General features: G+C 36.4%; 1 protein-coding gene across 1 annotated transcript; it reads right to left on the reverse strand.

Moving 5' to 3' along the window:
* On the reverse strand, positions 1,347 to 12,229 carry LOC109717345. Its single transcript, XM_020243080.1, has 9 exons — positions 12,081 to 12,229; positions 10,523 to 10,696; positions 8,215 to 8,623; positions 7,258 to 7,544; positions 6,646 to 6,714; positions 6,488 to 6,544; positions 3,736 to 3,788; positions 3,534 to 3,609; positions 1,347 to 2,689 (listed from the first exon to the last, which is right to left on the reverse strand). Exons 1-9 carry the CDS (start codon positions 12,122 to 12,124, stop codon positions 1,654 to 1,656), a joined length of 2,205 nt encoding a protein of 734 aa, XP_020098669.1. The 5' UTR covers positions 12,125 to 12,229; the 3' UTR covers positions 1,347 to 1,653.

A 12,828-nucleotide genomic window follows, 5' to 3' on the forward strand; every position in this document is an offset into this window, starting at 1 on the left:
AAGAAAAAAGATCAATCCCCTGTTACGGTCGCAGACATCACCACTATTGAAAGGGGATGCTTACAGCGCGCACATTTGANCAGCAGCAGCAGCAGCAGCAGCAGCAGCAGCAACTTCAGCAGCAGCCACAGTTACTTCCGCAGCAGCAGCAGCAGCAGCAGCAGCCGCCGCAGCAGCAGCAAATGGTTGGCCCCGGAATGGGCCAGAGCTTCATGCAAGGGCATAGCAGGTCTCAGATGATGCCCCAAGGCAAAGTGCCCTCGCAAGGGCCGCCGACTAACATGCCCGGCGGAGGTTTCCTTCCTTAAAATACTATAATCCATTTTCAATCAAACTTATCTAGTCTTAAAAGAGTGCATGTATATAAATAAAGATACTTGGTATGGTGTGACAAACAGTGTCCTAAGTTATTTAAGTTTGTTGGTCGTCATCGTAATTCGGTCTTTCAGACTCTTTGTATGTTTTGTTAGCTTAATCTATTTTGAAACTTTTGTCTACCATAATCTTAAGCATAATCTTTCGAAGGAGAAAAGGGATGGAGCTCTACATAGTTTTTGAGTTTTGAAATCTTATGTTGTCATTTTATCAACCAATGATCGGCTACTAATTAGTCGACATTGATTACATGGTTCACTGGAACCCTACATCTGGGCAACAAGGGTTCAAGGGATGCTAACAAACTGCAAACTTGACCTCCGAATTTCCGTCTTTCATCAAAATAGACATACACCAGAAAGTCATTTTCAGGAAGACCTGAGATTCTCTTGAATCGACTGAAACAAACATCCCAACTACTGTATCATGCATTTTCAGCCACCAGATCTACCATTTTAGAAAATTAAATTGGCTAACTATTCACATATTACTATTACTAGGCCTAATCTGGAATTGTATTTTTGAACGCATCTGTTTTTATACTTTTTAGTGATCAGAACAATTTAAAAATGCTACCGATCTTTTTTCCGCGAGTGCTATAAAAATTGGATTGGCAATTGCCCACAAGGGAAAATTGAAAGTGCTTTTGAAATTTTTGGCTTTCCAAAACGTAAAAATAGATGCTTTTAACAAGTTTCTCATGGAAAATTTCTCGTCAAATTTTTCGCCAGTTTGGTTCATAAAAAAAAAGCTAGTATTTCTGAAAACTTCTTTGTTTTATATTTCATGAAAAACTAGTTTTTTCGTTTTCCAGATTTGAGTTTTTTTTAAGAACCAAACGGAAGAAAAGTGAAGACGACGACTTCTCATGGAATTTTTTTTTTCCGCAAAAAAAATTTCCTCAGCCCCTAAACAATAAAACACTCGACTGACGTACACTCAAAACACAATCAAGTATTGATTCGGCTCTATAATAAACAATGTTTGAAAAGAACACTAACAACTTCGTATACAAAGGTGTTTGATAGTTTCGGTACAAGTTTACAAAAGACTACATCTGATGACTGATATATTCAAGGGATACAAGAAAAAAGATCAATCCCCTGTTACGGTCGCAGACATCACCACTATTGAAAGGGGATGCTTACAGCGCGCACATTTGACGACCCAGATCTTTTACAACAGCTCGGTACATCCTATACCGATAAAAGTTGCACGAGTCTATTCACATAAAGAAGCTACATCATGAAGTACAGTAAAGAGTATTTGTGTCAATTTTCATGAATCAGGCGTAATTTCGTCGTTTCTTTGTAAATCCCCTCCTAAAGTGCCATTCTTACCTTCCAATGCACCGTTGTCGTCATCGTCGCAGATTTTTGGCTGGGCTTTGTTTAATTTCCGAAGCCTCACGGTAGCTGGATTCATTCGTTGCTGTTGCGGATGTTCGATAAGATTTAGCCGACTCATCACGTAAGCCAAAAGCTCCTCCCTGTGCGAGAAAGTGAAGTCCAAATGAGCATACTCGAACTCGTTGTAGGACACCGCCACTCCGGCCCTTTTCATCAACTTGAAGTGCTTTTTCACCATCGAAGGCCGAATCACTCTATCCTTAATCCCCGCAACCAAATCAACGGGGATATCAATTAGGTTGTACCGCTCCCCCAAATCCAACGGTTCCGGTGAACCGTACGCTTCCATATTCGCAGAAGCACTTCCGTAATCATACATTATGAACTTTCTCGCTCGCTTAATTTGCGCGAGGTGAAGAGCGACATAAAATGACACCCCCGGCATGTCGTACATATTATAGTGTGGCAATCCAAGAACTCCGACCCAATTCGAGCTGTCGCCCCCAACAACGTAGCCCATTAGGGTTTGGACCAGGCCGCCCAAAGCCGGATAGTTGTGAAAATCTCGAGCCAACTTGTTTAGAAGCATCCGGAAGAATCTAGTTGGTATATAGAGACCGGGTACTACAGGGGCGAGTATTGGACCGATTAGCAGTACTAGTTTCTCTACGATAGTGAATAATATGGTAGAATCCTCATGGAAGCCGGCAGGAGATAAGAGGATTAACCTTGATAGGCGGTGAGGCTTGCTGTCCATTCTACGTGTTATTACGTACATTAGCATCGCCGCTCCTCCTAGACTGTGGCAAACTGCACAGAGTTTGTAGGGTTGGTTGTTGGCGGCGTCGTCTTCAGTAACGGGTTGGTGGTTTTTGCTTAACTCTGAAGTTTTGATTTCGTGTATTTTCTCAATTATTGCGGGTACGTCTTTTGTTCCGTGCTCGTTCAACGAGTATTTCCAGTACCTGTTATTGTCAAAAAAAATTGGAGTTACATGTCTGGGCACACCCTGATATATGTACAGATCAGAAAGCGAATACCACTTTGCAACCTACAAGTGAGACTGATTCTCGGGAAGTCTTACGAGCACCAATAAAGAAAAAAGGAACCCCACCCACTCCCTCCCCCAAAACGCTTCATTAGTTTGTTCTAAACGGAGATAAGCAGCCAAACGCAACCGACAAAAATGTTTTGCTTGGAAAAGATACTCTTTGATATGTCTTGAAAGCAAAGCTGGAAACATAAACGGTCGATCGTTGGCTAACGCAAGCAACGAAATTCATTGTTAGTGGAAATTGCTCATTTAGGTAGCAAACAACTAGGTCAAAACCGAGGTAGGTAGTATTTAGTTCTTTATCAACATAGGCATGTGTTCCCTTGAAGGCGGTATCATGCCTTTCATATGAATATTTCCTGTTCTTTCTACTCGTTGACAAAATTCCAATTATACATAAATATCAGTTTTTTTTTTTTCTTTTTTTTTTTGGGTTTTTGAGTTGAAAATTGAAAATAAAATCTTCTGGAAATTTGAGAAATGAAAAAGAAAATTAATACGCATCTTGTAAAGGCCTTTTCACAGTGGCAGCAGAAACTGCAAGATTACAACTCAAGCTACTTTTTGAGCTAAGAAAATAGCTAGACAAACAACTAGATCACTCGAAGGATTCGAAAGGGCAAAACTAATATTTTGATAAATGAACCAAGACATCTAGTCTCGCATAGGCTCCTCGAATGAAGTTCAGACAGCAAGCATATAGTGTCAGCTCTAAAACAACGAAAAACAGCAATAACTGCAAATGAGTAACTTACTTGCGTGAAGAAATATTCTTGTCAACATGCTCCCTGGAAACCAAACCACGTAAATTCCCAAGAAAAACATCATAACCTGAAAATAAGGGGGAAAAAAAAATAGTGAATTGACTGGACTGACTCGATCCTTACTGAAGTGAGGTGTTTTACGCATATATAGAATTTTAGTCTCTGCTATGCATTTCGAAACAACTGCACCAACCTTGATCATAGGCAGCAAATGCCGGAGAACCAACAACACCATTAGACACCCAACTGCAATAGCAGTAACGATAACAATACATAAGTATTATAGATGAAGATTATAGTAAACGGTAGAGACATGAAGACATGCGTACAAGCACAAAGACACACAATACTAATAAATCGTTTGGCTAATGCTTTGTAGTCAAGCCAATGCGAAGGGATGTTTAAAAAGTTCCATTCCCTTATATATATAGATCATTAGTTATGCCTGCAATCTAGAAATCACAAATTTTTATTCATCTTCACAAGTGTCAAGTGGAGGAAAAGAAAAAAGTAACAGCGTAAAATTAGAAGCAAGCTGTATAGCATAATGAGAGATATATTTCAACATTATAACTAACTGTTGGAAACCATATTCTAAACAGATCAAGAGAAGTAAAAGAAGGTAGTCATCCAGTATGAACTGAATATACAGAAGTACACTTAAGATTATGATAGAAAATATATGAACAGGACTAATTTAAAGCGTAAGATATAAACTAGAATTTGAAGTGCTGATTTGTGCTGCGAGTAGCATGGATGCTGCTATGGTCCAGAAAACACAGCCCAGAAGAATGAAAGGCAACTGCTGGCTGCATCTTATTTCATGTCATTTCATGCACTGTCAAAGATGGCAGATGGCAAATGAAAAAGGAAACAAGGTTTGCAAGGCAAGGCGTCGTAAAGTATGCACTAGATATCATGTCACCTTAGGGAAGTAGAAACCAAAGCACAATATTTAAATCTCATAACAGCACATGCTTTTGCTAACTTGTAGGACAATGTACGCGCAAGGAAGTGAGTGTTTCTTGACCAGTTCAATCATTATAATTTGCTAGCTTCGAGAAGATCATGATTAAGGAATATATTGGGTTTTCATGAATGACCAAATTATTTAATAATTTGACTATTGCTTCTGGAGAAATAGATTTTACGAATATAGTTAGCATTGACTTCACGAAAGAATCATTACAAGATACACTCATTAATCAAAGATAGTGTTGTGCAAAACACTAAAAGGTAGCACTTTATAAAACTCTATCAGCAAATATACTCTATTACTAAGGAACTGGCTACTATTTTTTCATTGGAACCTCCTACTTAATATTGGTAGAATAATTCAAATTTAAGGTATAAGATTGGAAAATTTTTCTTAAATAAAGACTAATTTCATGTTTGTCTCAACAACTCTCAACCAATCAAGTTTCTACACTAACTTTGGTGAACTTCTCACTGGCAGCAGGTGACAACAAACTGGAACAAAAAAGGCAGATGTAATTATAAAAATCACTTCCCCCTCTGTTTTTCGAAAGGGCTGTGTTAAGTCCAAAATGAGTTCGAATTATCATTTATTATGTGGAGACAGCTCAACTTTGACAGATCGTGCTAATATATAGACGTAATTGCAGTTTGGCTGTAAGTCAGTTTATTAATAGTACAAACATCAACATGCCATCTACCACGGCGCTTACAAGAAGATCCGCCGCCTTGTCGTGGTCTACATTTTGGATCTTTCCATGGAAGATGACTTTTGGACCTTCCCAAGGTGAAATAGTTTTCAAGGGATCTCCACCTCATTGTGGCCGATGGCAAATTAATGTTTTCACTCTTACTAAACTTGATTTATAGCTGAATCGCAATTACGTCAATTCAAAGGTCCCCTAAAGCTCTAGGAAAGCACATTATATAGGAGAAAGCGAAATTGTTTTCAAGAAATTGAAACCCCAAGGCTGGGGATCTCCTCAGCCTCATTGAGGTCGGTAGTAAAATTATGTTTTCACTCTTTCTAAACTTGATTTACAGCTGAAACCCTCCAAAGCTCTAGGAAAGTTCACAATATATTAAAGAAGGATTGGCTAAATGAACTGCAACAGCTTGTTGATTTTTTTTTTTTTTTTTGTTGTTGTTGTTGTTGTTTACGAAAAAGAGGTACCAAGTAGCACAAACTCAGCACAGCATAGGAAATTCACTAGCTGAATCATAAAATGGAAATCATCGAATTCCCCAAGACACTGCAAAAGAAAATAACTTCTTCACATTGGGTAGTTTAGTACAAAATTTAGGAAAACTGGACAAACAGTTATTGAATTTTGACCATTTGCAAATAGGCCCCTAAACCCCTACCACTTCATTTTTCATCACATGACTGGTATATGGGTTTGATCCAAAGTATGTATTATAATTCGGTAAAGTCCATCTCTTCTGTTAACCGCCAAAAGAAAGAAAGCAAAGCATCAAACACGATTAAAAAATCCAACTAAAATTGAGCACAAATTTTTGTTGTATTATTTTATGCTAACTCAAGAAACAAGAAGGAAGATCGAACTGCTACTAGCTGCTTTGTAATAGAGGTGCAATCTACAAACACCTTGCTACATTTCATCTTTTATAAGTTCAACAATTACCATTAATGGGATTTTAGCTCTGAAGCACATTGTTCAAAAAAAAATCCAGCTTGCAAGACTCGTTTTGTTCGTCATATTGCTCTGATGCTAGACACAACACAGAGATATTAAAAAACTAACATTACCTGGTTGTAAAACAAAATACATCTCTACGTTAAGTTCAGGGATCAGATTTAAAAAATTAGGAATTTAGGCAGCTGTTTGCAGATAGGCCAAATGGTGTTTATTCATTTTTCAAGTATGGCAGTTGCATGGCAACCATTCTATTTGTAGTCAAATAGCAAACTTTAACTTGCAGAATATATCTGTCATTTGTCAACTCACCCCATCGATGAATCCAATATCCCATGTTGTAGATACACAACCTTCTGAGAATCACGCCTGCGACATAAATGTATCACGAGTCACACATTAAAAACATTTAACAGAATACTTTTGAGAGGCTCACGAGAAAGTGAACCTAAAGAAAACATCTATCTTACCTAGGAATTCTCTCCAGAAGAAGCACATATCCATCATCTGTAACCACACGTATAGCCTCGTAAGGATAGCTGAGATATGGAAAGAGTAAAAGATTTAGTTAAACTCATCTGAACTTTGGTTCTTGCCAATTCCAAATTCTAATAACAGGTAGATTACACCACCAGTCATAGTGCTTATTGCTAAAGTTATACTTGGTCACCGAGCTTCAATTTGTCACAATTGTGCACTGAACTTAGATACTGTTTCCAATGGCCCTTTAATTTTCCTTTTTGAGGAGCAACATGGCAGCTCATTTAGCTGCACGATATGTAGCAGCCATGCCATCACAAGAGTGACCTAATTAAACAGAAATTGGACCCCATACATCAACTGCAACAAATTTAAGTTTGGCGACCCAAGTGAGACACCCCAATAAGTTCAATGATCAATAGTGGAGTTTACCTCTATAACAACTCGGTGACAAAGACAAATTAAACGAGTGTAAAACTAATTTGCCAGTAGATAATCAAGAGAATCTTGATACAATCAAATCTCATTCATGTAATTGGATCACTAATACCTTCTCTATAAGAGTACAAGCAAAGAAGTAATAGCAAAAAGATAGTCCTTACCCAAGCTCACTTATGACATCTTCACATGTCCGCGAGTCTGTGTTTAAAGAATGGTGAAATGTAGTCCGTCTTTCAGCTGGAGTTGGATCAACACTGCCAACGGTAGCAGTTGGAACAACAGCTTCATCGGAATCACTATCATAGGTAACTTTCCCACTGCTTCCACGAAGCGAAACCAAAGAATATAATTTCTGCCAAACCTCAGAAGGAGAAAGAACAAGGTGTGCTGCATTGTGAACCGTCTCGAAAACTGATTCAATGAATATCTCAATTGCCAGCTGGAGATCCTGGGAGAGGCATAATCACAGATGTAGAAACTTTAAGTAACTTAGTCTTCTGAAAAAAAATCAGCCAAGAAACACAAATATATTTTGCAAAATAATAGAAAAGCACAACGTGGGAAAGAGTTTCCATTAAATAAACAGTTAGAACAAATATACATTGGGCCTTAGACAATATCCCTTCAAAATTATATATTAACATTTATAACCCCTACAAACCTGGATTTTCAGACATACTGTCTAATGTATAGTTTCTTACTAAATACCCTTATCTTAAGTTGGGGATTCAATTAGACATAAGAGATGTTTATACATATTATAAATACTAAATATAGGAGGACTTATCTAACCAGTTCCCATGTTAAGAAACATTTTCAAGAGGACAATACTAATTTACGGGATAATATATATGTTTCTGTATTGCCATGCGGAATACAAAAGATTGTTTAGAATTGTTAGAGCGTTAAGTTGATCAAAATTTTCCCACACGAATCTAAAATATTTATTATTTTTCTACTTGTAAACCGATATGAATTCCTGATCAGTGTACCTAACCACTTATCAAATGTTTCTTAACATGTGCCTAAGCAAACTCTTTAGCTAAACCTGATGAATGATTTTTCAAGGCTACATATTCAGAAAACGTTATTGTATTCAATTTGGACATAACAAGTACCTCAAAAACTCCACGCCGTCTGTCAGTAGTACGCTGAACAACATGGTCTTTTATGTGAAATGACCTTCTAGCAATGCGACGACCTAACAGCTGGTGAGTTTCTGGGTTGCCAGGAGAAACTGATTCACGTCTCCTAGATCTGGCAGATTGGAATAAGATAAATGGCAACCAAAGAACAACTGTGGCAGGCCACAGAATCCAGGAAAGTATGCGTCGTATAGAGCGTATTAAGCGTCTATCATATCTGGTGATACTGCTTGAATGAGACAAACGTGAAGACTGAGACAAAGGAGAGGCAGGGTAAATATTATCATCGTTATCATCTTCACTAGATATGGAACCAGTGGTCGATGAAGTGTCAGAATCCACAGAAAGCTCATGAATGAACTCATTGAATGATGAAACGCCACTGTCATCACAACAAAACAAAGTTAAAGGCAGGAACTTCTTATGCATGATGGAAGAAATGAAAACAAGTTCCCTACATAAAGAAAATCAATTGAAACAACAAAATGAAGGACTTGCCACTCAATCATTGGCAATCCTTGTACCAATTAGCTTTACATGACTGATTTTGTCAAATACGAAAAGTAATGCAGATAATAGAGCCATAGCCATACTGTCTAATAATCAATACTACACACTAAGAGTAAACAGTACATGACACCACCACATATCCCTACAAAATAAAGATTTTAACACCATTACATGACACACTGCACGAAATGCCTTTTCCATATTGATGCAGCACAAGGATTTTAGGAAGAGTCATCCTTCTACCACATCAAATATTCAGTTATTACAAAAAGTAAGAGAATAGTGGCAATAGTTTCTAAGCCTAGTAATCAGGTTAGGATATTACATCCCTACCATAGAGTTTACTGGACTCTGTGGAGGATGCAGAATATAACTCGTCAAAGGCCCTTCTCCTCCAAGGACTGTATGGTTGACTGGAAGTTTATGACAGGCAATATAGTTTCTAGAACTCGTCAAAATCAAAATAGCATTTAACTAGACTTTCGCACTACTTCAACAAAACTAATATCAAACACACGGATCAAGTCACTTCACTCAGAAAAGAACTTTATGACATCTAGTTAACTCGAATCAAACATGTCCGGAGTGGAGAAAACCAGAGGAATCTTTTCAACTGAAAGAAAAGTGTTGCTCCAAAGGAGACAATGAGAACCAAACAAATAGCATCATCAAAGCCAGGCTAAAGATTTCAAAGTGTTGAAATAAGTAGCAATGAAGTTGGCTGCTGTCCATTGGTCAACTGCATGCAACAGCTAATGGACTTCAGTGACCTGGTGTTCAAAGTGTAGCACCTTGAACCACAACATAGCAGAGCACAATCAATCCATACTCTTATAACTTCAGGGTGATTTTTGAGGCTTTCCCTTAATCTTGTATTCATCAAAAAGTAACACAATGTAGAAATGATATGCTAAACACATTTTACATTCTTTCTTATCCAATCAAAAATGTGCTTTTAGTTTTTACTATCTTTATGCAAAGAGCACAAGAATGTGACGATAAATGTTGTAGCTAAAGCAGCATCTATTATACTACGTATTGACTGCCACAGAAGAAAGTAACTATGATATGCCTCCCATTACTTGGAAAATCAATCACCATAGCTCCTTTTGGAAAATCAATCACCATAGCTCCTTTGGATACTTTTGTCCTCTTCATCAAAGGAAAAGTTTAAAAGTATTAGTTAACGTTCTCATGTACCTATACATACTAAGAGAAATACAAAGGAGAGTAGAAAGAGATTTCCTGAGCTTTAGGTGCGACTTTTAATATGACCACAAGTAAAGCTGATCCCTAGTGAAATACCCACTTGAAATCATCACACCTAGAAGGGGCATCTTCCAAAAATACCATGCCATTCTTTTTAGTGCTGCTAATTGAATAAATAACCATGCAAAGCATAAATAGAGACTACAAATTAGATATCAGAATGATGCGGACTCCATAATACTCAATAAAAATGATTTAGATGTACAAGGGGACTACAGTAATAACTGGATATAATATAAATCGTTGTAACAACAACGAACAGATTTTAAAATTTCTTGCCCATCCAGATAGCAAGGCAAGGACTCCAGAATATTGGTAAAAGTAATTTATAATTTTGCGAAAAACAGCGAAAATTTCAGTCTCCACATAACGGTAATTCTAGTTTCATCAATAGGATGATAACAGTGATATGAATATTTGCATCTTCACGGAAACAAAACTGAATAAAGAAGGATAACTGTATACATAGCTCAACAGAATACAGAAAAGACATCAAACTTACTTTTCCATCCACCGAGGAAGGCGAGGTCCTCGGAATGTAGGTCTGAGCTCCCAGCCATGGATTCCCTCTAACAAGTTAGCCTTCCCTGGCAATATTGTCAACAAGAGTGCCGAAACCCCATTTATCAACCTTGCAATACTATTCAGGGATTCATAAGTGAATGTCTTCACAGATCTGCAGGACAAAGGGAGCGCATATAACATTATAAAAATCATTATAATAAAATAGAGCTTAATCGAGTACTTATTTATGTATATATATTGTCCCTGTACTATCCCAATTCAAACATTTTGGTTCTATGGTCATGCCAAAACCCAACTTTGTTGTTTTCACTCTCTTGTATTTCCCATCATACGTGAACTATCAAGCATCATGTGAGAACTCAGGAAAAATAGCTTACTTCTCCAATATAAATTTTCCCTTTTCTTCCTCGTTCTTTCACTTCATTCCGCCACATTTCTCTCACTAACTACTAGTAGGAGATAAACTTAATATGATCACAGAATATTTTCGCAAAAAGACTGAATGCATAAAAACCCCCAAACATCTTCGCGATTGGCATTTTGCGCCTCTAACATTAAAAAAAGTACACATCTTACCATTTCAATGGTCAAAATGATTCTATTACTTTCCTATTGTCTCCAAATACGATCTCATTTTTACCGAAGAGCGACCAAGCTCCTCAATAGGATTACACTGTGATACGAAGTAACTGTCTATTACACACCCAGGCTATAGAAACACTAATGCATCATATTATCACAGAAAAGTGCTAAGGAAAGGGCAAAGTGATGAATCACATAAACATTGAGAGTTAAATATGAACAATATCAGGGGCTTTTCTAAATCCTAGGACTATTCATCTAGGCTCAGATATTATATTTAGGGTTTGAAAAATATATACAAATAAAAATCGAAACTTAGGGCTATTTCCCTAAAATTCATCATTTGAAAACCTGGTGCAAAGCACTACCTACTAATTTTAATGATCCAAACTCAATACAACCTAATTGATTCCGTTCATATCCAGAAAAAAAATGCAAAATCCAAGTTAATTTGTTCTCGATGAGGAATATTTCGGTCATTATTATCAATCATTAGCACCGTACCCACCAAAAAACAACATTAATCAACAAATTTCCATCAGTTTACGCAATTTCCTATTCCAATACTAAATTCATGAGATAAATCAACACCAGAAAAGTAAAGAAAAGGTAATTAAGTAAGCAATTTCTACATTTACCCTCAAAATAACTCGGAAAAAATGCTTTTTTTTTTAAAAAAAAATGTTCTCGATGAGGAATATTCCGGTTGTCATCATTCACTAACTAGCAAAACAAAATCCATCAAAATCGACATTAATCAACAAATTTCCAATCGACTATCCCACAAAAATAACCTTAATTTAGAGTCCAAAACCTAATTCATGAGAAATTAGCATAAAAAACACCAAAAAATACGCAATTAACCGAAAATTTTCGAGATAAATAGGCAAATAATTCGGGAAAAAATGGTAAAAATTAAGGAAAAATTGGGGAAAAGGAGGGATGGGGATTACTCTTTTGTTACGGCGAGGACGTGATCGACGAATCGCTGCAACATAATAAAAACAAAATTAAAAATAACAATAATTCCCAACAAATTCCCACGATTTTCTACGCGAGGAATCGAAATGGTTTTAGAGAGAGAGAGAGAGAGAGAGAGAGGGGTTGGGCACTTGGTCTTTGGGGAACCGCATAATGGTTAAAATGCATGGAGACCCCTCAACTATAGGAATTTCGAAATCAGCTCGTTAACTTTTTTCGTTTCACTCCTTATTGATACATGAACATGCACCTTTTAATTTCTAATTTTTTTTATTTGAAATTTATTAGAAATATTTGTATGTTGAAAATTTGGCTAAAGTATTTATATAAATATTGGGCAAAACTCAAATGAATTATAACTCATTTCGATGTGAGTATCTATTATTTAAAAGTTTTGAATTTGCAACTGAATCTTTAAATTATTTGCATTGAATTTTTTGGCGATTTTTGAAATTCAAAATTTGGATATATGTGTACTTTTTTTATAATAAAAAATTATCAAATTAATTTAAATCAAAGAAACTAAAATATTAAGTATCAAAATCACAAATTATTATTCAAATTTAGATAGTTAGATTAAGATTATAGTAAGATAAGTTTCATATATTCTTTTTATCTAAATTTAATTATTTACTTAAAATAATTAATTAATAATTTTTTGGGTCTAGTGGGTTAAAACTTTAATGGGGTGTTTGGGTCCTCAAAAAATTATGAAAAATT

This window comes from Ananas comosus, linkage group 11 (genome assembly GCF_001540865.1).
Source record: "Ananas comosus cultivar F153 linkage group 11, ASM154086v1, whole genome shotgun sequence".
NCBI classification, from domain to species: Eukaryota; Viridiplantae; Streptophyta; class Magnoliopsida; order Poales; family Bromeliaceae; genus Ananas; species Ananas comosus.